Source organism: Lynx rufus, unplaced genomic scaffold (genome assembly GCF_022079265.1).
Source record: "Lynx rufus isolate CCGP_SWC_20201006 ecotype Redwood Valley unplaced genomic scaffold, mLynRuf1.p SCAF_1, whole genome shotgun sequence".
In the NCBI taxonomy this organism is placed as follows: Eukaryota; Metazoa; Chordata; class Mammalia; order Carnivora; family Felidae; genus Lynx; species Lynx rufus.
Genome location: NW_025814823.1, coordinates 115,601,525 through 115,629,263, shown reverse-complemented (window position 1 = coordinate 115,629,263; position 27,739 = coordinate 115,601,525). Strand labels below are relative to the sequence as shown.

At 42.3% G+C, this 27,739-nt stretch overlaps 1 protein-coding gene across 2 annotated transcripts; it reads left to right on the top strand.

Annotated features, from left to right (window-relative positions):
- Positions 1 to 1,177: 1,177 nt before the first annotated feature.
- Positions 1,178 to 27,111, top strand: DNAJC18 (DnaJ heat shock protein family (Hsp40) member C18). Of its 2 annotated transcripts, none has more exons than XM_047085552.1 (8): positions 1,178 to 1,266; positions 3,307 to 3,493; positions 10,661 to 10,806; positions 13,930 to 14,115; positions 15,282 to 15,397; positions 16,394 to 16,503; positions 18,754 to 18,926; positions 23,730 to 27,111. In XM_047085552.1, the coding sequence occupies exons 1-8, from the start codon at positions 1,227 to 1,229 to the stop codon at positions 23,852 to 23,854; spliced, it is 1,083 nt and encodes a 360-aa protein (XP_046941508.1). In that variant the 5' UTR covers positions 1,178 to 1,226; the 3' UTR covers positions 23,855 to 27,111. The 2 variants fall into 2 exon arrangements, with proteins under 2 accessions (XP_046941508.1, XP_046941516.1); XM_047085560.1 differs by lacking the exon at positions 1,178 to 1,266 and adding an exon at positions 1,725 to 1,884.
- The last annotated feature ends 628 nt before the right edge of the window (positions 27,112 to 27,739 follow it).

Below are 27,739 nucleotides of genomic sequence, written 5' to 3'. Positions count from 1 at the left end.
TCTGCAGAACACAAGTGGCTTCTTTAGGACCCACCCTTCTGTGAGCACACTGATCTCATCCACCCCAGGGCCACAGCTGACTGCACGGAATGCAGAGAACTCCATAGGACTGGAGGCTTTTACCTTTTCAGTTTGTGTCTCAGGCTGTTCATCTCCCTGTCCCACCCCAACCTCCTAAAGAGCTGCTGCTTGAAATCATAGTTGGCACACTGTTTTGGTCTTCCTGGTAAGATCTCAATGAATTCTAAGTAATTTTTTGTTTGTGGATGTATATGATCACATTTCACTTTTGAAACCTGATCTTTAGCCATCCCAACTCAGCTGCAGGCATTGAGTCTGTAATAACACTGAGAACTGCTTTTATTCTTTGCTGGTCCCCATGCAGACCTGAGTGGGAAAAGGCAGGAATATTTCACTTGTCTTTTACTAATTTCCAAGGTCTTCTGAAAAGAAAGGAATGGCCAAGGAAATGACTGGGGTGGAACAGAGGAGAAAAGTCTCAGGGGTGCCCTGGAGTAGGATGGGATGGATGAAGGATAAGGAAGAGCAAAGATAGGGGATTTAACGCCGGCTCCAGTGCCTGCCCTTTTCTTCTTTCTCTGTCCCTGCCCCTAGAGGGACCTACAGGTCCCTCTAATGATGCTGTGCTAGAGCAGATGGACGAAAAGGGGTGTATCCAGACTGCTCTCTAACTACGTAAATCGACCTCACTTTCCTATTTTCTTGGCTCTTAAATTATCAGGATTGGATTCGCATCCCCAAAACTTGTCTCTCAATTTCCAGGACCTAACACACTTTGCAGAGAACAGGCATTAGCGTATATTTTTAAAAGACATCCCTGAGATGAATAGTCATACTATCAACCCCTAGACTAGTTTGCAGCATCTTTCCCAGGCAGGATCTCATCGCGCCTCCTTGAATGTCCCCAGTGTTAGGCGAGGCCGAAGCCATTATCCCCACTCCACAGAAGCAAAGTGTGGTCCGAGTAGCCCATCAGCCAACCAGCAGCAACAAATCATCACAAACCTCACTTCCAACGACCAAGCCCCTCGTACAGCTACAATTCGGCTGGCCCCTGGCGCGGAGCCTGCCGGGAGTTGTAGTCCAATGTACCGCAGCTCCTATGAGTTGGACTACAATGACCAGAATGCCCCGCGCTTCTTGCCCCGTCCCTTTCAGCCTCGGGCGCCGGGGAGGCTCGGCTGACCTGCTGATTGGGGACTGATATGGCTGCGACTCTGGGCAGCGGGGAGCGCTGGACAGAAGGTACCAGGTCCTTGCCGGAGGGTGGGACAAGGCAAAGTTCAGGAGAGGGATGAGGCTCCTTAAGATGCCTGAGGGCTAAGTTCTTGGGCCTGAGGTAAGGGATGGAGGCCTATGATAAGATGCTGAGCCTGAGTAGTATTCCGAATTAGGCGGGGGACCCCCAGGGCGGGGGCTGAGATCTGGAAATCAAGAGCGCTGACTCAAGCAAAGTCACCGTCCAGGAGCCCAGAGTCACCCGTGATGACATTTTTGCCTCCGGCCCCCAGCCCCGCCTCCGCTAGTGCCCAACCTAGGGCCCACGGTGGTCAGGCCCCATCCGTGCTTAGGTGTCCAGAAGGTTAGCAGAGTGATGAGGACCCCCTCCGCCCGGGCTTGCTTTTCAGGCCCTTATCCTCGCCGCCAAACTAGGCCGCCTGACTCTCCCTCTCCGTTTGGTCCTGTCCCTGCAGCCCGCATCAGGACCCGTAGGCTGACCTTTTCCATCCTGCAGTCAAGCAAAGAGTGTTGATTCAATACCTATTATGTGCCCAGCAATATGCTGATTGTGCATCAGGGATTTGACATCGATTTGGGCCCCTGAGATCACAGAACTCTGAGTCCACTGAGGGAGTATGACAGGTAAACAGACAATTATAAAACAGAGCCACTAAGTCCTGGGCTATACAGCAAGATCGTAGGTTTGAGAAGCACACTGACAGCTTGGGTGTCAGTGGAGGCCTTATGGAGAAAGTGTTATATATGATGGCATGAAGGATGTGTTGGAGTTAGTCTGACTTAGAGGAAGAATGTTGCAGTCAGAGGGAACAGTATGTACAAGGCACAGAGGAAAGAGAAAGCATTGCTGATCTGAGAGGTGTTTGATTTGGCTAGAGCATAGACTGTAAAGGAGCAAGCATGTTGTGAGGGAGGAGGCTGGAAAGGTAGGCTGGGACTATGATATGAAATTTGGGGGAAGGGCAGTCCCTTGGGTAGTCACTAAGGGATTTTCGGCAGGAGAGATGTTTTAAAGCCTTTCCCAGATCTGCCTTCTTTGACTGGATTGCTATGGCCTTTTTTTACATCCTCTCAGGTGTTAATTGAAACTTTTCCCTTCAAACTATAACCTCTTTGTGGTCAGAAGTAAGTCTTATCTGTACATCTCCTTGATCTACCTAGCCAAGTGTCTTATTCTATAGATGTTAGTTTAAAAGAACTGAGGAGGGCCTGGCTGACTCAGTCGAAGAATGTGTGACTGTATTTTTTTTTTTAATGTTTATTTATTTTTTGAGAGGGAGAGAGAGACAAAGTGTGAGCAGGTGAGGGGCAGAGAGAGAGGGAGACACAGAATCCAAAGCAGGCTCCAGGCTCTGAGCTGTCAGCACAGAGCCCCACACAGGGCTCAAACTCATGAACCATGAGATTATGACCTGAGCTGAAGTCAAACACTTAACTGTCTGAGCCACCCAGGTGCCCCTGTGTGTGACTCTTGATCTCAGGTTCTGAGTTCAAGCCCCATGTGGGCTGTAGAGGTTGCTGAAATAAATAAAACTTAAATAATAATAATAATAATAATAATAATAATAATAGGACTGAACTCACCCTACTTTAAATCTTACTGGTAGGAGGCATTGCAACAACAAAAAACTATTTGATGAGCAGTGTCACTTCTGACCGTGGATCACAGAAAAATAGGCTTCTCCTGCACTGCACTAAAGGCAGAGTATTGGGCAGACACCTCCTGAAAGGCAAGCTATTGAGCACACGCCTCTTATGCCCCTTTTCTGGCTTGGATTCAAAATATTTGCTGAATATTTGCTGTGGACGTTATTATGCTTCATGTTTCTGGCATTGTATGTTTTTCACGGTTGCTTTCATATTTACTATATTGTCTTCTCAAGGAAGATGTTTGTTCAGTTTTATATGGATGCTTAAAAGTCACTATGATTCAGAGGTTTGGCCCTCACACTCATGCCTACAGGCAGCCTCCCTGATAGTTAGGGCAGGTAGCAAAGTTGATTGCAGATCAGAATGAGACCTAATGGAGGGGCTATTGCTTTGCAGCTTACATTGATGCAGTTAGAAGAAACAAATACCCAGAAGATAGACCTCCTGAAAGTCATGACCCCTGTGGTTGCTGTAACTGCATGAAAATGCAAAAGGAAAAGAAGTCTGAGAATGAGTGGAACCAAACCCGGCAGGGTGAGGGGAGTGCCACTTACACTGAGGAGCAGCTACTTGGGGTACAAAGGTGAGTCTGTGATGGGACAAAATGAGTGATTTTAATGTAGAGTTCCTGACAAAATGTGTTATCTATTTCTTCTCAATATGCATGAAGCATTCTCCAGGATAGATCAGATGTTGGGCCACAAAGCAAGTGACAATAAAAGGATTAAAATCATACAGTGTATGTTTCTGAAATCGACAACAGAAGCAAATTTAGGAAATTCACAAATATGTGAAAATTAAATAGTATGTTCGTAAATAACAAATAGGTCACAGAAGAAATCATAAGAAAAATTAGGAAATACTTTGAGATGAGTGAAAATGAAAATACAACATACCAAAATGTATAGGATACAGCTACAGCAATACTTAGAAGGACATTTATGGCTCTAAATGTTAATATATATATGTATATATTTATTTACATTTATATTTACATTTATATTTAAAAATCTCAAATCAATAAGCTAATCTTCTACCTTAACAAACCAGAAAAAGAGTAAAAAGAATAAACTAAATCCAAGCAAGCAGAATGAAGGAAATAAAACAGAGTGGAAATAAATGAAATAGAGGTTAGAACAACAGAAAATCAATAAAACCAAAAGTTTTTTTTTTTCTAATGTTTATTTATTTATTTTGAGAGAGAGAGAGAGTGAGCTGCAGGAGGGGCAGAGGGAGAGGAGAGAGAAAATACAAGCAGGCTCCCTGCTGAAAGCATAGAGCCCAACTCAGGGCTTGATCCCATGAACCTGAGATCATGACCTGAGCTGAAATCAGGAGTTGGATGCCCAACTGACTGAACCACCCAGGCACCCCTGAAAGTTGTTTTTTTTTAAACATCAACAAAATTGACAAATCTTTAGCTAGGCTAACCAAGAAAAAGAAGACTCAAATAACTAAAATCAGAAATGAAAGAGGGGACATCACTACCAGTCTTACAATAGTAATAAAGATTTTAAAAGAATACTATGAACAAATGTATGTCAACAAATTAGATAACCTGGATGAAACAGACAAATTTGTAGAAAGGGACAAACTACTGAACTTATTCAAGAAGAAAAAGAAGATAGGGTGCCTGGGTGGCTCAGTCCTTAAGCATCTGCCTTCACCTCAGGTCATGATCCATGGTTCATGAATTAAAGTCCCACATTGGGTGAGCTCGAGCCCTGCTTTGGGTGAACACAAGCCCCACTTCAGTTGAGCCCCACTTCTCTCTCTTTCTCTCTTTCTCTCTTTCTACCCCTCGTGGGATTCTCTGTCTCTCTGCCCCTTGCTCACTTACTACCCCCGCTCAAAAAAAAAAAGAAGAAGACTGATGTCTGGGTGGCTCAGTTGGTTCTGCATGTGAACACTCTCTCAAAGTAAACAAATATTAAAAAAAAAAAAAAGAAAAAAGCATATGGACCTACTACAAATACAGAGACTGAATTAACATCAAAAAATTTCCCACAGAGGGGAGCCTGGGTGGCTCAGTTGGTTAAGCATCCAACTCTTGGTTTCAGCTCAGGTCCATGATCTCATGGTTTTGTGAGTTCCAGCCCCATAGTCGGGCTCTGCACTGGCAGCACAGAACCTGCTTGGGATTCTTTCTCTCTCCCTCTCTCTCTGCCCCTGCCCCACTCATGCTGTCTCTCCCTCTCTCAAAATAAATAAATAAACTTAAAAAAATTTTTTTTCCTACAAAGAAAAACCTACGTCCAGAAGCCTTCACTGGTGAATTCAACCAAATGTTTGAAGAAGAATTAATTAATCCTTTATAAACTATTACAAAAAATACAAAGAGAGAGGAATACATCCCAAATCATTCTAGGGGGCCAGTATTACCCTATAACTAAAAACAGACAAAAGACATCATAAGAAAACTAAACTATCAATCAATATCCCTTATGGGTATAGATTCTAGCGACATATAAAAACGTATGAAACGTATGAAGAGGATTATATACCTTGATCAAATGGTATTTATCCCAGGAGGTTAACACATGAAAATCAGTGTGATGCACCATATTAATAGGATAAAGGACAAAAGCCACATGATCATTTTAATAGGCACAGAAAAAGCATTTGACAAAATTCAACATTTTCTTTCTTTTTTTCGAACACTCTTTCATGATAACAGCGCTTAACACCATAGGAATAGAAGCTTCTCAACTGATAAATACCATCTACCAAAAATCCATAGCTAACATCATCATACTTAATGGTAAACAATTGCATGATCTCCAAATCAAGAAAAAGACAAGTATGTTCACTCTAGTCACTTCTATTCAACCTTGTAGTAGAGGTTCGAGCCAGGGCACTTAGGTAAGAAAAAGAAATATAGAAATCATCCATGCAGATTGGAAAGAAATAAAACTATATTCACAGATGAATGATACAATATAGAAAATCCTAAGGGATACACATGCACACACTCTTAGAACTAATAAATGAGTTCAACAAAGTTGCAAAATACAAGATCAGTATACAAAAATCATTGTTTTTCTATACCCTACAATGAACAATCCAAAAATAGAAAACAATTTCATTTACAACACCATCAAAAAAGCATAAAATGCTTAGGAATAAATTTAATGAAAGAAGTGTAAGATGTACATTGAAAACTACAAAACTTCATTTAAGGAAATTAAAGATCTAAATAAATGGGAAGATAGCCTGTGTTCATGGATTGTAAGAGTTAATATTGGAAATATGGTAATACTACTCAAATTGATGAGTAGATTCAACATATCAAATTCCTCACTGCCTTTTTTTTTTAATATGAAATTTATTGTCAAATTGGTTTCCATACAACACCCAGTGCTCATCCCAACAGGTGCCCTCCTCAATACCCATCACTTACCCTCCCATCACCTCACTGCCTTTTTTACAGAAATTAACAAGCTCATCCTAAAATTCATATGGTAATGCAAGGGACCCAGAATAGCCAAAACAGTCTTAAAAAAGAACAAAGTTGGAGAAGTCACACGTCCCAATTCAAAAACTTATTTCAAAGCTATAATAATGAAGATAGCGTAGACTAGCATAGGATAGACATGTAGATCAATTGAATAGACTTGAGAGTCTAGAAGTAAGTCTTTATATTTAGGGTCATTTGATTTTTTTGACAAGAGTGCCAAGGCAGGGACGCCTCGCTTGCTCAGTCAGTAGAGCATGTGACTCTTGATCTCGGGGTCCTGAGTTTGAGCCCCACACTGGTTGTAGAAATAACTTTAAAAAAAACAAGGCAAAAAAAAAAACAAAAAAACAAAAAAACAAGGCAAGGCAATTTAACAGAACAAAGAATTGTCTTTAATAAATGTGTTGAGACGCCTGGGTGTCTCAGATGCCTGGTTAAGCGTCTGACTCCTGATTTCGGCTCAGGTTATGATGTCACAGCTGGCGAGTTCCAGCCTCTCCCAGGGCTTCCTGGGAGTCTCTCCCTGCCCCTCTTGTGCCCCCTTCGGAGCAGTCTCTCCCTCTCTCTTTATGCTTCTCACCCAGTCATGCATGCACCCTCTCTAAACATAAAAAAAAAAAAAAAAGATAAAAATGGGCAAAGGATCTAAATAGGCATTCCTCCAAAGAATATATACAAATGGCTCAAAAAAAAAAAAAAAAAAAAGAAGAAGAAGAAGATATACAAATGGCCAATAAGCATGTGAAAAGTTGCTCAGTATCATTATCATTAGTCATTAGGGAAATAGAAACCAAACCCACAATGAGATACCACACCACCTCATACCCACTAGGATGGCAATAATCAAAAAGATGGACAATAGCAAGTGTTGATAGGAATGTGGAGAAATTGGAACCCTTGTATATCGCTTGTAGGAATGTAAAATTGTACATCCAGTTTGGAAAATACAATGCCAGATCCTCAGAAAGTTTAAACATAGCACATGACCTAGCCACTTCCAGGTGTGTACCAAGAGAAATCAAAACATACTTCCACATAAAACATGAATGTTCAAACAGCATTATCCATAATACCCCCAGATGGAAACAACCTGCAAGCTGATTAATTGATGAATGGATAACAAAATTGGGAATATCCATACAATGAATACTGAATACTTTTTGGTAATAAAAGGAACCAAGTACTGATACATTCTACAACATTAATGAACCTTGAACATCATGCTAGTCAAAGAAGCCAGACACAAAAGTCCACATATTGTATCATTCCTTTTATATGAAATGTCCAGAATGGCAAGTTTATAGAGACAGTGGTTGCTAGAGGTTGGGAAGTAGAAAGAGGCCTGACTAATAATGAGTATGAGGTTTCTTTTGGAGTAATGAAAATTTCTGGAATTAGATAGTGTTGATGGGTGCACAACTCTGTGAATGTACTTAAAAATCAATAAATTGTATATTTTAAAAGAATGAATTTTGTGATATATGAATTATAGCTCAATAAAGCTGTTTTTAGACAAATAAAAGTTTATACAAAAGAGAGAAAGAGGCAGAAGGAGTATCTGCCACGGAAGCAGGGATTGGAAACTGGGCTGGGAACCCAAAGGATCCCCATGGGCAGCTCTTGGGAAAGGACCATGACTGACATTCCAGACTCTGCTTTACAGTCCAGCCTGTGATGCTGACTTACTTTGAACTCTTCAGCAAGGCTCTGCCTAAATGGACTGTGTAGTTGCAAAAGACTGGAGACATCCTAAGTGCCCGTGATTAGAGGATATATATAATCCATAAAATACAATAATATGCAGCTTTTGAAAAGAATGACATAGATATATAATGGCCAATATTTATGTGTTACATGCTGTCAAGCACTTTGATGAATACTTCATTTAAATCATAACAGCTCATGATGCATAGTTGAAATTACTAGCCCATTTCAGAAGATAACAGCAAGGCACAGAGGTTAAGTACACAGCAAGATAAGATCCCAACCAAGGCATCCTGACTCCAGAGTTCATGCTCTAACACAACATTTCTCTAAGTATGGCTTGGAAACCCCCAAACCATCAGGGGGTCTGCAAGTTTACAACAACTTTAATAATAATATAAACACATTATTTGCCTTTTTCACTCTCATTCTCTCGTGATTGTACTGTGGAATTTTTGAGAGGCTACCTGATATGCAGCTATATCATCACCATGTTTTACAATTTCTTGTTTTCATTTCTAATTTGATAAATATTGATAGATACAACTCATATAAACAAAAGCTCTTTGGGGAACTTCAGTAATTTTTAGGAGTATAAAAACTTCAGAGATTGGGGTACCTGGGTGGTGTGCGACTTGATTTTGGCCCTGACAGTGCAAAGCCTGCTTGGGATTCTCTCTCCCTTTCTCTCTACCCCTCCTCAAGTCATGCTTTCTCTCTCTTTCAAGATAAGTAAATAAACTTAAACAAACAAACAAAACTTCAGAGATCAAAAAGTCCAAGACTTTGGGTGCCTGGGTGGCTCGGTTGGTTAAGTGTCCAACTTCGGCACAGGTCATGATCTTTTAGTTCATGAGTTTGAGCCCTGAGTCGGGCTCTGCGGACAGCTCAGAGCCTGGAGCCTGCTTCAGATTCTGTCTCCCCCTCTCTCTGCCCCTCCCCCACTCACGCTCTATCTCTTTCTCTCAAAAATAAATAAACTTAAAAAAAAAAAAAAGTCCAGGACTGCCACTCTGGTCTACATTATTATCCTGTACTCATTTCTGTATGTTATGGATCAATCTCTAAGATAAACTGTTGGTTTTTAAATTTTTTTTAATGTTTATTTATTTTTGAGTGAGAGAGTGTGTGAGAAAGGGGCAGAGAGAGAAGAGGAGAGAGAATCGCAAGCAGGCTCCATGCTATCAGTGTGGAGCCAGATGACCCAGGGCTCAATCTCAGGAACCATGAGATCTTGACCCGAGCTGAAATCAAGAGTTGGTAGCTTAACTGACTGAGCCACCCAGGTGCCCCAAACTGTTGGTTTTTTAAAAAACGATGTATAGGGGCGCCTGGGTGGCGCAGTCGGTTGAGCGTCCGACTTCAGCCAGGTCACGATCTCGCGGTCTGTGAGTTCGAGCCCCGCGTCAGGCTCTGGGCTGATGGCTCAGAGCCTGGAGCCTGTTTCCGATTCTGTGTCTCCCTCTCTCTCTGCCCCTCCCCTGCTCGTGCTCTGTCTCTCTCTGTCCCAAAAATAAATAAACGTTGAAAAAAAAATTAAAAAAAAAACCAAAACGATGTATAAAAGTAATTACAATATGCTCCTATTTAGGTTTAGAAAAATGTGGAGACGTGTCTATACACATACTCATGCTATACACAGCATTCACAGAAAACTAATAGTGGTTGTCCGTAGGGTGGGAGATTGAGGGGCAGGGAATGGGGAAGCAGTAAGTTTTTTTAAGTTTGTTTGTTTGTGTTTGAGAGAGCATGAGCTGGGGAGGGGCAGAGAAAGAGCAAGGAGGAGAGAGAATCCCAAGCAGGCTCCAAGCTGTGTGGTGCCCCACACAGGGCTGGAACCCAAAAACCATGAGATCATGACCCCAGCCAAAACCAAGAGTTGGATGCTCAACCGAGTGAGCCACCCAGGTGCCCCTATATATTAACTTTTTAATTTTTTTTTTCAACGTTTATTTATTTTTGGGACAGAGAGAGACAGAGCATGAACGGGGGAGGGGCAGAGAGAGAGGGAGACACAATTGGAAACAGGCTCCAGGCTCTGAGCCATCAGCCCAGAGCCTGACGCGGGGCTCGAACTCCCGGACCGCGAGATCGTGACCTGGCTGAAGTCGGACGCTTAACCAACTGCGCCACCCAGGCGCCCCTATATTAACTTTTTAAAACAAAGTTTTAAAAGGTAGCCATAAGGAAAATGAGAGAGAGAGAGAGAGAGAGAGAGAGAGAGAGAGAGAGAGAGAAATAACTAGGGTGATTAGATGTTTCTTCTGGCTTTGCTATCCTGTGATTCAACTCTCGGGCTTAGCCTGCACCTTGATTTAAGGATGAGCATGTTTATTCTACCCACTTGCAGGGATTTAGGAAAAATAAAATATTAGATGTAAAAATACTTGGAAAGGCATTACGCTCTTGGTGGGAGGAGGACATTGTTAATCAATTTGAATGTTTCATTAATGTATTCACCAATTTTCTTTTAGGTTTGTCTTGGGTTTGTTTTGGGGCTCACATACTGGAGGATCAAGGTACTATTTTACAGTGAATTGCACAAAAGGGGACTTTGTAGACATACACGTTTCTGATGTGTCTTTTTAGGATCAAGAAATGCAGAAATTACTATGAAATTTTAGGAGTGTCTCGAAATGCCAGTGATGAAGAGCTTAAGAAAGCTTACCGAAAACTTGCTCTGAAATTTCACCCTGACAAGAATTGTGCTCCTGGAGCGACAGATGCTTTCAAAGGTCTGATCCTGAATTAATGTTTAATTCTGCCCTTCTTATGATATTTGGTCACAAGTCATTTTCAGCCTCCCCTGTAATTGTTTTATAATGCTACAAACAGGGCCTTTTTTCCTTTCACCTCTTAAATAGTAATAATCAGCATGGCTCCCTCCTGTTTTCATTCACTTATCTTAATTTCTTTCGGAAAAAAAATATTTGGTTTCTCTGTAACAATATGTTTTTATACTTAATACATAAATAAAAATCTTACTTAACAGCTGAAGTGAAGCCATTGATTCAGTCAAGGATCATCAATGGTTGTTAAAACTGCTTGTGATGGGTTTTTGTTGAATAGGACCCATGATGTCAGAGTATCATCCTCCAGAATACTTACTGATGACAAAGCAGAAAAATTCCTTTACAATGGAGATATCTAGCTGTCACCACTTTAACCAAGTGATCCAACTTATTGTCACCAATACTGGCCCCACCTAACATTATGTGGTATGGCACCTCTGTGGTATTCTTGCCAAAATGTTTGACCTGAATCTAATAATGAAGAAATCATTGGGGCGTGTGGGTGGCTCAGTTGGATAGGCGTCTGACTTTGGCTCAGATCATGATCTCACGGTTTGTGAATTCAAGCCCCGCATCGGGCTCTGTGTTGACAGCTCGGAGCCTGGAGCCTGCTTTGGATTCTGTGTTTCCCTCTCCCTCTCTCTCTCTCTCTCTCTCTCTCTGCTCTTCCCTCACTCATGCTCTCTCTCTCAAGAATAAATAAACATTAAGGGGCGCCTGGGTGGCTCAGTCGGTTGAGTGTCCGACTTCAGCTCAGGTCACGGTCTCACGGTTCGTGAGTTCGAGCCCCGCGTCGGGCTCTGGGCTGATGGCTCAGAGCCTGGAGCCTGCTTCCGATTCTGTGTCTCCCTCTCTCTCTGCCCCTCCCCCGTTCATGCTCTGTCTCTCTCTCTGTCTCAAAAATAAATAAACATTAAAAAAAAATAAACGTTAAAAAATAATAATAATGAGGAAACAATCAAAATATGGGCCATTCTACAAAGAACACTGACCTGCTCTTCAAAAAAGTGAATATAATGAAAAGTAGAAAAGGTGGAGGGACTAATCTAGATGAAAAGAAATGAAAGGGATATAAAAGCAAATGCAATACACAGACCTTGCATGAATTGCACGAATTGATGTTAATTTTCTTAGCTATGATAACAGTACTGTGATAATGTAGAAGATTGTTTTAGGAGCTACGTGCTGGAATATTTAGGGATGAAGTGCATAATATCTGCAGCCTACTTTAAAATGGTTCAGCAAAAGAAATGTATACATACTGTATGTATTTATGTATGTGTGTATGTGTGTATGGAAAGTTGAGGGAAGCAATGTGACAAAATGCTAACAATTTATGAATCAAGGGAAAGGGTGTTTTTCACTATTTTTTCAACATTTCTGTTGATTTGGAATTTTTCTTAAGAAAAACATGATAGCTCTGAGAACACTTTAAAAGTCAACATTTATGTCAAAGGACAATCTCCCTTTATTGATGTGCCATTGTGAATCTTATCCTCCCCACAGTTTCTACATGGAAACAAATAGATAACCCACATTGTCTTTACATCTTCATGTAAAGTATCTCAGAGATCAATGTCATATCTATGAGATATCTGTCAGATTTCAAGGGATGTAATGTTGAAGCAACTCCAGTTAGCCTTTTTTGGTTTTTTTTCTGCTTAGCTTTTTTATTGCTATAAACATTTAATATAATTCCCTCACTAGAAGAATCATAAAGAAATGTTCCTTCTGACTATGTTTCTGATAGTGTTGACTGAATTAAAGGTAGGGAGTGGGGATGTCTTAAAGATTTGTTTTTCGGGGTGCCTGGGTGGCTCAGTCGGTTGAGCATCCGACTTCAGCTCAGGTCATGATCTCACAGTTCATGGGTTCAAGCCCCATATCAGGCTCTGTGCTGACAGCTTGCTCAGAGCCTGCAGCCTGCTTCAGATTCTGTGTCTCCTTCTCTCTCTCTGCCCCTCCCCCACTCATGCTCTGTCTCTGTCTCTCAAAAATAAATAAATGTTAAAAAAAAAAGATTTGTTTTTCAAGGTTTCTTTGATTAGTGGTATTGATTTTATGTTTAAGTGAAATTAGACAAAATTTGTATGTTTGTGCATAGGGAGATGATGGTCAGCTTGTGTAATCTATTCAGTTTTTGATCCATCACTGAGACATTGGAGATATATTTCTTAATTTCTTTTTTTTTTTTAATTTTTTAAATATTTATTTTTGAGAGAGACAGAGACAGAGAGACAGTGTAAGCAGGGGAGGGGCAAAGAGAGAGGGAGACACAGAATCCAAAGCAGGCTCCAGGCTCTGAGCTGTCAGCACAGCCTGATGCGGGACTCAAACTCACAAGCTGCGAGATCATGACCTGAGCCAAAGTTGGACGCTTAACTGACCAAGCCACCCAGGCGCCCCTATATTTCTTAATTTCTAAAGACCACTTTCTAAAGTAAGCTGAAACGAGACTGTGATTAGTGAGGACTTTGCTTTTATTTATTTACTTTTTAAGTTTATTTATTTTTAGGAAGGAGGGGCAGAGAGAGAGGGAGAGAAAATACCAAGCAGGCTCCATGCTGTGAGCGGAGAGCCTGACTCAGGCTCGATCTCATGAAGTCATGAGATCATGACCTGAGCCAAAATCAAGTCGGACACTTAACCAACTGAGTCACCCAGGTGCCCCAAGGACTTTGCTTTTAGCCAAGCTGTAATTGTACTGACTCTTTTATTCAGGAAACTGTTTATGACTTCACGCTAGAATACCACTGCTTATGTATGAACTGTTTCCAACCATAAACTAATTGCTCTCAAGTGAAATAAGGACACATTTTTGATGAATGAAAGCAGTAGTTTTTAGCTCATTTTGAGTCCAGTATTGCTTCTGGCTTATCAAACTATATTGTGGAAAATGTCAAGGGCAAGAACTCTGGTGAACTCTCTAGGCCCAAGCACCTTTCCCTAGGCCCCTGTGAAGTCATCCAGCACCCAACAACTCTGGGCTCTTCATTGCTGCTACAGTGATCACCCTCAGCTACAGCAAAGACTGTGTACTCAGGTATTTTTGGGTTTTGATTGCAGCGATAGGAAATGCGTTTGCAGTCCTGAGTAATCCTGACAAGAGACTCCGCTATGATGAATATGGAGATGAACAGGTGACTTTTACTGCCCCTCGAGGCAGACCTTACAGCTATTACAGGGACTTCGAAGCAGACATCACTCCAGAAGAACTATTCAATGTCTTCTTTGGAGGACATTTTCCTACAGGTTAGTATTTCAAAATTATCACTTAAAATTTTATCTCTCTATCTCTATCTCTATATCTCAGCAAGTTCCTGTGTAAGCATCTGAATAGAGAGACTATGGTATGGTGGGAAGAGCAAGAAATTGGAATCAGATGAGCTTGGGTTTGAGGCAGGTCTCCAGCCTCCAACTGTGCATGATTTTAACCAAATCACCTGGTCTCTCTGATCCTATTTCCTCACCTGAGAAATGGGGCAGATAACCTCTGCTTCATAGGGCTGCTGCGAGAATTGGATTTTTAAGTGCTTTATAAATAAGTAGCAAGATGCCTATTAGCATTATTGCAAAATAGCAGTTATATAAAGATAAAAGTTAGAAAAATACCCCTAGAGAGTTGGAAGTTGGAATAATTAAATGTCCAGGAAGTAAATTGAATTTTATGAGTTGCTATTAAAGATACTAGTGACATAATCTAATATTGGGCAAGGAAGCAGACATGAGCATATCAGACAGGATTCATGGCCCAAATGTTCTTTCTTTACTGGCCTTTTGGGGTTCTCTCACTCACTAGTTACAAAAGACTATTTATTTATTTATTATTATTGTATTTGAGAGAGAGAGAGAGAGAGCACACATGTGAGTGAGTGGAGGAAAAGGTCAGAGGGAGAGAGAGAGAATCTTAAGCAGGCTCCACGCCCAGCGCAAAGCCTGATGTGGGGTCACAACCGTGAGATCATGACCTGAGCCAAAATCAAGAGTTAGAAGCTTAACTGACTGAGCCACCCAGGTGCCCCACAAAGGACTATGTAAATAAAGGCAGGAGAGCTAAGCACATTCCATTTCTAACTGGTTCACTTGGCTTACCTACTATTTTATTTTTCTACTGACTAAAATTGGACAATACTCTACCCTCAAAGAACCTGGGAGGGAACAAACTGGGAACAAGCTTAGAAAAAGCAAGGAAAGAGTGTTTGCCATATCCTATACTATGTCTTTCTTTTTTTTCTTTCTTTTTGAATTTTGCATGTGCAAGCATGATTTTTATTTTATTTTTATTTTATTTTATTATTTTTTAAAAGTAATCTCTACACTCAACCTGGGGCTCAAACTCATGACCCCTAGATCAAGAGTTGCCTGCTCCACCAACTGAGCCAGCCAGGCACCCTGCTATGTTTTTCTTTCTTTTCCAGGAAACATTCATATGTTTTCAAATGTGACAGATGATAGTCACTATTATCGCCGGCGGCACCGACATGAGAGGATGCAGGCACGGAAGGAAGAAGAAGAAGAAGAAGAAAAGCCTCAGGTACCGAGGGAGAACAGCAGAACTGCTGCTCATAAACACTTGTACTGAGCTGACTTTTATGGTGCATATGATCAGGATTTACAAGTTCAATGTGAGTTATGTTGTTAAAATGTGTTTTAGGAAAGCAGAGGCAGTGGTAGGAAGAGGTGGATAATTGGCTCAAATAGGCCCGAATGGTACCTCCTTCCCCACCCATCCTTTGGTGGCTCTTCCAGGAAATCAGTTCTCCTGTGGGGCTGTCTTCATCAAGATTTTTTTCCCTGCAGAAAATAGGAACCCCCTTCAAAATACTCAGAACTAAAGGGAATTTAAAGTAAGGGATCTAGGGGGTCTCATGAAGCTCAAGGGCAGGACGCATAGCTGGGCCTCATGACAGACAGGAACCAGAAACTAAGGTACGGTCAGGCACCTATACAGCCAGACTATTTGTGGCCAGATTGTCTCCACTTCTCCCGCCTCTCTGCATCTGTTTTATTCTCTCTAAGCAGCCTGGCTTGTTCTACTTCCTCTTGCAAACAGCAGCCTCCACTGCCTAAGAGTGTGTGTCCTTCAGGTGACTGCCTAGCAGTGAAAAGTGAATGTCAATTCCAAATTCCTAGGAGGGAAAATGTGATTATCCCTGCTGGGGTTAGATGTCCCCAGTCCATTCAGCTGTGGCCAAGGCAACAAAGCTACATAATACTAACATGGCCCTGTGAGGGTCACAGTCTGGGCAGACTCACCCAGCGGTGTCTGTTTCACTGGTCTTAGAAAAGGGGGCTGCATGAGAATTACTGTGTGTCAATATAGGTTTTGGGTGGGTCTCCTTCAGCCTTCTCAGCACAGAGGACAGAGTGTTTGGTACTTCTCAGCAGAAAGTACAGACTTCCTAGAAGCCTTGGGCTTTGTGCAGTACATTGCAGTAATTTGTATTTTCTTTGGGAAAACTATCCTATTTTCTGTAAGCTTTATATTAACGAAGACCACTTATACCAAATATCGTTTCCTCTTTTCCAGAATACGTATTCTGCATTTATTCAGTTACTTCCAGTTCTGGTGATTGTGATTATATCTGTTATTACTCAGCTGCTAGCTGCTAATCCCCCATATAGTCTATTCTATAAATCGTAAGTCAAATATTTTTAAATCTTTCTTAACAACAATTTGGAGGGTGAAAGATTTGAACGTTTTGCTGGTACGATGCTAACATTTCATTTCCCCTTTGTAGAAAACACTGATTTTGTGTTTAAAGGAACAGCTGGATAGTAAAGAGCAGAGACTCAAAAATACTATAGGCAGTTTCCTGTGTGCTCAGGACATGGATTGTTTTGTTTTACAGCGACATCATCTGATCAGCCGCAGAACAGCAGCAACTGGTTTCTGAAAGATTAGTAGACTAACTTCAGTTTCAGATTAAATTCTTGTCATACCATGTGAGATTTAGAAAGGACCGAATTGAGCTTGTGATTGAATCGCTGGACCCCTCTGGGTCAGGAAAAGAGTATCTGAGATCTAGTGACTATTTTCTATTTAAGTAATTGCAAGAATAGGACATTTATTCATGACGAGGCTACAAAGTCAAACCATAGTATCACATTTCTTTGCTTTTACTGAAAATATAGAAATTCATTGTAATGTTTGTATTGCATGCAAATTATGAGCTCAGATAGGAATTTTTTGTTTCTTCAATTAATTATTTCAACTAATTCAGCTTTCAAAGTTTGGTCCCCAGACCAGCATCATCAACATCAACTGCCAGCTTGTTAGAAATGCAAACTCTTAAGCTTCACTCCATGTATACTGAATCAGAAACTCTGAGGATGAGAACTAGCAATCTGAGTTTTAATAAGCCCTCCAAATAACTCTGGTCCATACTAACGTTAGAGAATCACTGGATTAATTATTTTAAGTTAAATGAGAAATGAGTCATTACTCATTATTATAGTTTAGCAGACAAAAACCTTACAAAATGGGGGCACCTTGTTGAGTCAGTAGAGCATTAGATTCTTGATCTCGGGGTTATGAGTTCGAGCCCCAAATTGAGTTTAGAGGTTACTTAAAATATGTTATTATTATTTTTTTTTAACATTTATCCATTTTTTGAGAGACAGAGACAGAGCATGGGCAGGGAAGGGACAAAGAGAGAAAGGGAGACACAAAATCCAAAGCAGGCTCCAGGCTTCAGCACAGAGCCCAATGTGGGGCTCGAACCCACGAACCGTGAGCCAAAGTCGGACGCTTAACCGACTGAGCCACCCAGATGTCCCTTAAAATAAAATCTCTAAAAAAATTTTTTTAAAAACTTACAAAATGTGGAAGCCATGGGGCATAATGGGGAAAAAAAGTCTTTTCTGGTGATCACTGTAGAATGAAGACTGTATTCTAGATCAGTATCTTCATTTTACATAAAGGAAAGCTGAGAATCAGAGAGAAGTTATTACTATCATGTCACACTGGCCTGATTCCCTCTATTTTCCGACTTCCCATGTTCCCATTTGCCATTGCTACCTCCTTTCTTGTGCAGCTACTGCGGCAGGGAGGAACTTGCCCTGCTAACACCTTCCCAGACGGAGGTGGGAGAAGTCATGGCCTAAACACTGAGACATTCAGCAAGATCCTTAAGTAGAGAGATGAAAGGAGGAAGCTGAGAAAATGTCAAATATACCTCAGTCGAGATGGAATTTGTCTAGGTTGAGTAAAACTAGCTTGGATTTTGCATATTGCTATCACATTGTTTTCACTTGAATTTGAGATCCCTTCTATACTTCCTTATGGTTAGTATTTAGTTAACCCAGACCTACTGATGTTTCTGAGCACCATATGCCATTGGACAGATCAGACCCACAGAGAGTTAGTGCAAAAGCATTACTAAAATCTTTGTCTGATATTTTTGCAGTTCTCACTTAGCAGCTATGTGTGAAGTACTTTTTACATGTCCTAAAAATTGATACTAGGTTGGTTCTAAGCTATTTGGTTATGTGTGAATAGTTTATTGTAACAATCAGTTCATTCCACCAACATTTACCAATAGCCCACTCTGTGCCAAGTACCATGCTAGGTCCTGCACAATATACAAAATTTTTTTAAACATTCAGCGTTTAACTTTTAGCACAGAAAGCATTATAAGAGAGGTAAATCCTTTAAGAGAATAAAGTAACCATACCAAAGCTGAATTCACAGTATGACATGCTCATATAATGATGACATTACAGTCATTACTTTGCTAGGGAAATTATAAATGTTAGGTGTATTAGACATTGACACTTGTGTCTGCCCTATGAAAATGTGATTATGGTTATGACATCTATGCAGCCAGTGCTAAGAGTGATATTGCCAAATATAAAAAGCTTACCCGAGACTCTCTCTCCTTGTCTCAGGACCTTGGGCTACACCATCTCTAGAGAAACACAGAACCTGCAGGTGCCTTACTTTGTGGATAAAAACTTTGAGAAGGCCTACAGAGGAGCCTCTCTACGGGACCTGGAGAAGACGATAGAGAAGGATTACATTGATTACATCCAGACAAGTTGTTGGAAGGAGAAACAACAAAGTAAGATGTTCTAGAAGGGGCTTTCACTGGTGGTCGTACTTCCAACCCAAGGCATTCCCAGCTTCTGGATCCATTCTTTCTCCTTGTTTGAGTCATACCTGTTTATGTGGACAGAGGCCCATTCAGGATACTACAAAAAAGTGAAGTTAATTGACAGGATCCATGTGGCCAGGACTTGGAAACCTTAGGAACTTAGTCAGTCAGCCCTAGTTGCCTATCTGTGTGTCTCTGAGTGTCCACCTCTCTCTGTTCATCTGCCCGCCTCTCCTCTCTGCCAGCTGCCTGCCTTTGCTTCTTCAAGCTTTCCTTCTTCATAACCTGGCTTTGCCCTGGTTGGCTTTGGTTGCTGCCCTCCTCATCACTCTCCCAGTTTCCACAGCCCCACTAGTTATTGGCCCCTTTCTACATCACAAGCTTCCTCCATAAGTTCTCAGTCCTAGCTCGATTGGTCCACTTTCCTAATTCCACACTCCCTGCAGGGAAATCTGATCGATCCAGACCAAGTTTTTGAGCCAGACCAAAAGCCAGTTCTAGTTGGCTGTGGCCACATAGATCAAAATTGACCCCTCCTGGGTCTGCCCCTTCAGTAAGGGTGCGTTTGAGCAGGCCTTGAACTCTTTTCCCTCTCTGGAGACAGTGGGGGTAAAAGGGTCTGCCAGGTGGCTTCCAGTTCCAACCGAGTGTTAATGGGGAGTGCTGGTAGCAGGGGTAGTCCTGCCTCTCAGCCAACAGGTTCACTTTTCATCCCGTTTGAATTCCACAGATACACATACACAATCATGTGCACACCACACACATGCATACCTTAATACCCGTATCTTATAAAAACTTGGCTTTGGTTAATTTTTAAAAAGCAAACTAACTCATTTTTTAAAACAGTATTACTGGGTATTATTAAATGTCTAACAGTGCCTGATGAAAGTAGCTCTTCTGTCACAGTGCTGCTAAGCCCTTGCTGACCCATCATGCATCCCCACCCTACCCCCAAGTTAATCTCTCCTTCCTGTGTGTTCTTAAAACACTTTGTTCATCCTGCTAACACAGTACTGTCTTCAGTGTTAGTGTTCTGTAGGTAAATGTCCATCTCACTGTTGGACTGTGGGTTCTCTGAGGATAAGAGCCATGGCTTACCAATCTCGTGTTCCAGGCCCCTGGCATGGTCCTTGATTCAGAACAGGTGCCCAACCAATAGCTTTTGAAGAGAGGATTCTCAGGACTGGAAAAAACGAAAATGTTTGTGGATTAAGAATCACAGACGGGGGTTAATGTCCTTACCCTGGCCTTTAGGGACCTTGTCTCTGCCCTCTATTTCAGTAGGGCAGAGCCCACCTGAACCCTCACGTGCACTAGGAGCTTGATAGGCAATTACCATGGGATGAAAGGGTAAATTAAGCAGGGGGAAGTTGCTTCAAAAATTTATTGAAAAATACTGAAAAACCTGAGGGGTCAGGAATTACCCTACCTCATGTCAAACTAGGTGTTGCAAGTTTCAAAGATCAGGAAAGAATTTTGGAGCAAGAAAAGGCTTTTGACAGAAAGGCATTTAAAACATGGATCTAAGTCAGGTGAAGGCCACAGTGTGTGTCCTAAAAGTCCCCATTGTACTGTGCCCTGGAGGGTTTTGAATTTGTTGCTTTGCACAAGAACTGGATGAAAACCTGTATTTCACATTCGTCAAACACACACCCACCCACGTACACTCCCCAGCTGGATCTTATGGTAAGGATTACATCCAAGGTCGTTTTTTGGCTTATCTCCCCATCTCCATGAGGCTAGCTTCAGGGCTTTGGTCCTCTCTGGGTATAAATAAGAATCCAGTGGGTAAGCATGATGCATGTACCCACAAGTTCCGAACAGGGGGTGATCAGCACACACCCTTTAAAAGTCTATTTCTGGCATTTAAGGATGGTGGCTGTCCAGAGTCTCCGCACAACCCAAATGCCATCTGAGAATGAACGGCATCTGTCCTCCGGATCCAGCAGCAAGTGCAGCCAACAAGGTTAAATTTAGCACTTGGAGGTTGTAAAAATAAACCCACTTGAGAACAAAGTTCACTCTTGGCAACATACCGAATGGAAACTGTTTTTAGCAAAGTTAGCCATTGTCTTTTTAAATCTTTTGTTCATCTCTTTTCTCTGTTTTGCCTTAGAATGCTTAATCTGAGTGAATTTCTATGAGTAATCCCTTACGATGAACACTGATTGCCCTGTTTACTCCTTCACAGCTGCATCTAGATAATAAACCCAATGCCAGGGGAAGTGGCCATGCCACTGGGCTGATGGGACAAAAGTAACAGGCAGGATCTGCCTCCCGGCCTGACAGAGCTGAGCTGAGATCCTGGCCCTGCCTGGCAGAGGAGCATTTCTCTCCATGCCCTGGAGCAGGATAGCACAGTGGGTAGAAGCTTAGGCTTTGAAATGGGGATAAAATGCACTTCCTCCTAGAGACGCTGTATGGGTTATAGAAGATGGTATGGGTATAATGCTTAGCATGGTATCTGGCACATATTAAATACCCGGTTCCTGATGGAGTCCAGGCCTTGCATAGTCTTGCTAGCCTGGATGCAGAACTGTCTCATGTGGCTGGATCCTGAGGATGGTTGGGATCCATTGTGGTCTTCCTGACCACATGAGAGCAGAGTGTTCTTGGGAGAGGCTCTGGGACGTGCTTCTGAAGCAATCTTCCTGAGTCAGTTTCCCTGGAAGCCTCAATACTCTGTCCTTCTATCACAGGTCAAGGGAAACATTTTGTGAAGAAGAAAAGCTGTTCTCTTGATGCCCCTACTACAGATTTTTTTTTTTTTTTTTTACTTAGAAGTTACTGAATTTTGACAAAGTATGTCAAAAGTAACATATTAGTTGAATTGACCTTTTACTCATTGAAGGACAAAAGCATTGACTGGCAGTTTGGAGAGAAGTTTCTCTAAGCCTAGTAATGGGCATTTGGGACTGGTTCCTTGAAACACTGACATTGTTGCAAAGTCATTGCTCTGGAGCAGGGGTCTCAACCTCTGGAGCATTGAAACTTGGTTTTAATGAACCTTATGAAAAGCTGTGTGATAGTTTGAGAAAAGCATTCGTATATGTACAGTTATCCTTTATCAGCCTCTTAGAGTGGGCTTCAGTGTAGAAAATAGTGAGAATCATGAGCCCTTAGTGTTTTGTAGAATGAGATTCCAGGCAATAAGGCATTTAGGTAAGCTCAGCAAGCAAAAAACGTAAGGAAATCATTGCAAGGAAAAACAAAGCCACAGAAATCTGTTCCGTATACTGGCATAGCTGTGACTCCAGAGGACCAAAGGCATAGACTCATTTTACTGAGTCCTCCTGAACAGGTTTCCCACATGCCAGAGAAGCCAGAGAAATGGAGTTAGTGCAGTGGGCTGGCCTCAGGAGCGGAGGGCTCTCGTTTGGGTGTGGCATACGTTCTCGAGAGAGCCTGCGAGCATGACTGTGCCAAGGCAAGCTCCTACTAGCAGGCAGTGCAGGCACCCTCGCCAAGGGGTGAGAGCGCATTGTTCTTGGGCCCAGGAGGCACACTGCTTGCCAAGCAACTGCTGGGCTAGGGCCCAGGCTCTGAGCCTCCATTGTAGAGGGAGGGTTTTCATGTGTGGCCACCCCTCACCCTGGAGTCCTGCACTTAATCTGCACTTTGGGCCTTACTTGGTGTAAATAGAATCATTGTGAGCAGAAATGCCAGACAGTGTTTTGTGTTGATAGAAACTTATTCAGAAACCAATGCCCATTGTTCCCCCTGGCTAAGTATTAATTCCTATTTCTAGTCAGTTTGCTGATTAATCAGAGACAGGTGCCTCTCGTTCCACCAAGAAAAACAAAATCTGTTGGCAGGATGATTCAGAATGGATAGACATATTTCAAAATGGTTAAAATAGCATTTTCACAAGTATGGTCCTTTAAACACGGAGTAGCTGCCTGCTGTCGGAGGCTTTCAGAAGCCACACGGCCCATCCAAGCGTTCCATCCTGTTAATACACAACACGTCTCTGGGGGTGCTTTTCAGGCTTTCCTTCCTAAGAACGTCTCTGAAACTTGACAAAGGAATGAAAAATAGAGGCAGCCAAACCACCGTTGAGTCGGGAAAGACAGTGGAGATTATATTCTGGTTAAAAATAGAATGACCTTCTCCACCATGAAGAGAAAATGAAATTCATTTAGTCAAGGAGCCAAAGGTCACTGGATCCAGATGATTTCACTTTTAAAAGAGCCCAGCTGCCTTTGGCCTTTGAGTTAGAGACCCCACATGTGGTGAGGGAATGAAGAAAGCCGCCAGCAACTTGGCCTTCTATAGAAGGCATACACACTGGAGGGAGGCTCTGTGTCAGTTAGCATGTATGAGTTATGATCCAGCAACGCAGGGGACAGAATGGAGCAGCTGTCTTTGTTTCAGATGACAGGAACGGGCGATTGGCCTCCATTCTCTCCCGACTGCCATCTGAATGCCATTCGTAGGAAGGCCACGAAACGGAGTCTCCTCTTACTGCACACGTGCATGTTTCCTAAGTCTGGTGCCAAATGTTCTATTGATAAGAACTAAGTCCGGCGCTTTTATAATTGAGCACGGATACTGTAGGACTCTGGGACCACAGGTGTCCTTTAATCCTTAGCACCTGGTGTAGTATAGCTGCTGGATTCAGGTTTCTTGAATAAATGAGTAAGCGTTTCCTAAATTTAATTAAAAGAAAAAGCATGAAATAAAGTAAAAGGGGCTTTGACTCCAGAAATATTGAAATGAAACAAAGGAGGTTAACTCTCTTGATGAACTGTTACCTCTTTTATCTTTCAGAGTCGGAATTGACAAATTTGGCAGGATTATACAGAGATGAACGATTGAAACAGAAGGCAGAGTCACTGAAACTTGAAAACTGTGAAAAACTTTCCAAACTTATCGGCCTACGCAGAGGTGGCTGAGAGGATGATGGCCCTACACAGGGTCGGGTTTTGCTACTTGTTACTATTTATGTTCCTAATTCCATTTTATAATACAAAATTAAGAAATGATGAACATTTTACAACTTGCTAACTTTGGTGGGCAGAGTTGAAGGCACTTGAGCATGGAGCCAGACTTGTCATTGCAGAATCTTTCCTGGGGATTGGCTCCAGGGGCCATGAACAGTTCATCTAAGTTGAATTAACGGCAGAGCGTTTGATGTAGTCCCCTTGCTCCGTGCCTACCCTGCCTCTAGGATTGGGATTCAGGCATCCCAGAGCAGATCTACATATTCTTCCTCCTTCCCTTCTTCAGTTAAATCTCAATGCCCAGCCATTCCTAGGCGTAGCCAAAGCAGCTTAATATTAGTTGTTTACAGTGTGCACGAAGAATGATCCCTCTCCCCTCATGAAAGTCATCATGTCCCCTAGCATTCCGCCCTTGGAACATGGGCCCACCATGCTTGCATTTTCTAAGGGGAATGTGGAGAGATGTCAGCTATTACGGACAATAGTTTTCCCATTTGCCTATCTCTGTTCAAAGTTACTAGCATTAGCAAACTGCCTGATTTGAGTTTCTTTTACTTCCTTAACCCTTTCTCTTGTCGAGGGTCCAGAAAGTAAAAGCTATTGGGTGAAACAGTTCCATGGACAACTCAGCAGCAGAGAGCAGGGGTACGGAGATAAAGGTAAAAATGCAAGACTGAGTTTCCTCTTACAGCATGACATTTGACCAGAGTCCCTCCACCCCAGAGAAGTCAGACCTAAGAATAGGCATTGCCAGCCAACCAGGATGGTTGCTCAAGCCTAGATCTAGAAGGGAAAGACCCTGTTTCTGTGGCTTTGGAGGTCTGGTGTTGGTCCCAAGCAGTCACTGTGTTTAACCCAATGCCCTACATTTTGTTATATGAGATACTTTTCCATGTAGTCAAGATTTATTGAGTGCCTGGTATGAAGCAGGGGCTCCCATATATAGTTTCTTACTTTAGCCTCCTCATAATGCTGTGAAGGAGACATGTTACCCTCCCCCCCCCTTTTTTTTTTATGAAAGAGACCGTTGGCCCAGAGAGGATGAATGGTTGACCCAGTCATACAATTGGTAGTGGCAGAGCTAGGCTGATTATCAAGAAGGAAGTGTGAGATCATTCCCATTTGTCTGGTGATTCTAGCCAGATTGTTAAGGCATAATCTTAGGATGCCCTGGTCCCCCCTGACACTGTAACCCTGTATCCTTTTTATGGCAGTCCTGCATTCATTCAGGACACTTCTTCCTTGGTCTTTAGAAGCAAGACCCTCTCTAAAATAATTCTGTATACAAAGCAGAATAGCCACTCAAAGGCAGGTAGCCACTCCCACTGATGACAAGGAAGAAGTAAGCTGTTTCCTTGGCCTTGTGGTTCTGGGCCCTCTTGTCCCTCTTGGGCCCTCTGGGCCCTCTTGGCCCTCCAAACCCCACTGGAACATGGGATCCCTTAGCCTGGCCAAGGTGAGCTGCCAGGATTGAACCGCCTAGATCATTATGAATCAGAACCTGGAAAATCAGTAGGTGACTGTAGTCTGGACTCCAGGATGAAAGAAAAGTTCCCTTATTAAAACTGATTTCCAAAGTAGAGTTTCTCCTTTCAGATTCATAGCCATAATTTAGGCAGATGTGTCTAGTATGGTTCAACATGGACATTCCACAGGGTCAGGAGATGGGTCTAGAGGTGAAGAGTGGATCTTTGGTGGCTGGTAGGGGGCAACTGCTCAGCTGTGGGAGGGAGCAGTTCTAGAAACGCCAGATTTTTCTGCCCAACTAGATCTATCTTCCTGGTTTGGGGGACTTCCTTGATCCTTTCTGAGTAATTGAGGGGATTTATACTATACAATATGCCTGTGAGCCAAACAGGCCGATGGAAAGTTTTCCTATACACATAAAAATCAAAGCTCTTCTCTCCCCAACTCCAATCTCTGCTAGAAAATGGGCCATAATTAAATTGACTTGACATAGATTTCATGGCAGAAATGAATTATCTGTGATGATACTAAATAGAGGCAAAACTAACTCCATTAAATGTCAGGTCTCTTGTCTGTTTTTAAAGCACTGATGGTAGTGTTGTGTTTATTACCTAATAGACTACAACACTCACATCTGGCTTTCCTCAGTAGAACGGTATTTGCCTTTGGCTGAAGAATAGTTTAATCTACTTCGTATGGTCCAAAATATGGCTACTATGACTTCCTGGGTTCTATTTTAGATGGGTTGTCCACATGGTGGTAAAATAAGCGTCTTCCTCTTGCCTCCATCTTCTGGAAGGTTTCCTGATCACATATAAACTCTTTAGGTAAGGCTTATTCTTGCTGTCTTGGCGTGCAGCTCTACATGTTTCTGTGAGCATTAATGCAGAATGGGGATGTGTGAGGTAGGGAAGTGGGGCAAAGCAGGGCTCGTGGCTTAAGCAGAAGGTGAAGCTCCCACTCATGAGAATGAAAGTGCTCTTCACGCTGCCTGATCAGCAGTGAGGAGGGGAGGGTGAAAACCCTTCTCACACAGAGGACACTGCAACTTCAAGGAATCCATGTCCCCAGATTAGCAACCCTGAGGTTCATCTGCTCAAACCAGAAAACTTCTGAATTTCCTTGATCAGCTCCAGGCCTCACACTTGGGACAAGTGACTGGTAAGAAAATGCCACTGCTATGCTTTCTGTTGGAAACTGTTAGAAATTATACTGAACTCCAAACCCCACTGGAACATGGGATCCCACAGACTGGCCAAGCCTTGCATTGTTCTCATTTTCATCCTCATGCTCAGGACTGACTTTGTGAGGAGGCATTGTTGGGATTCCGGAAGCTTTCTGTTACAACTGGCCACACCTGCAAGTTCATTGTCTCTGCATGCCCTGTTCCTCACAGAAGCTAGCTCTTAATTACTATTTATTTTGGACTTATTTATGGTATAAGCTTAGTGCTCTAATATATTTATTTTGGGGAAGGGCCAAGTTACTCTACATCCTATGTTTGAGCCTGCATTGTTGATACCTCGTGCAGTGACCACCACCTAACTATATACCCATGTGTTCGATATTGACAACGTCACTTGCATCACACTCAGTATTGGGAATTAAAGATGTGAATGTTCTGTGACCAGAGCCAGGTTTGACAGAGGTGGAATCAGCTCCTGGTGGAATACGAATCTTGAGAACTCTGGTCACCTGATCCACTGCATCTGGATTGAGTGTATTTTAACGGAGAAAGAAATTAAACGATTTTATATAAAAAGAATGGCTCTATATTTTTCCTTTGTTCTTTTACCCTTGTCCATGGCACCCTTAGGCACCACAGAATGCTGGACTCCCTTGGAGCCAGTTGGACTAGAGAAGGCTTAGTGTCTCTCCTCTGCTACAGTCTTCCCTCATCCATCAGTGGAATTATTGATGTTTAGAACAATAGATAACATTGGTGGCATCACCAATTCTGTATTTCTTATCAGATGCTAGCAGCTGCAGGATATTATAGCCTACATACAGAGCTAAACTACTTAGCCCCCAAATCAGGTGTTATCCCAGTTCCCTAATGGCCTTGTTCCCAACGACCCATATTTAGGAAAGTCTTGGTTTAAAAAATACAGTACAGGGGCTCCTGGGTGGCTCAGTCAGTTAAGCTTCCAACTTCGGCTCAGGTCATGATTTCACGTCTAGTGGGTTCGAGCCCTGCATTGGGCTCCGTGCTGACAGCTCAGAGCCTGGAGCCTGCTTCAGATTCTGTGTCTCCCTCTCTCTCTGCTCCTCCCCTGTTCACACTCTGTCTGTGTCTCTCTCTCTCTCTCTCAAAAATAAATACTAAAAAAAAAAAAAAATACAGTACATGGGGGTGCCTGTGTGGCTCAG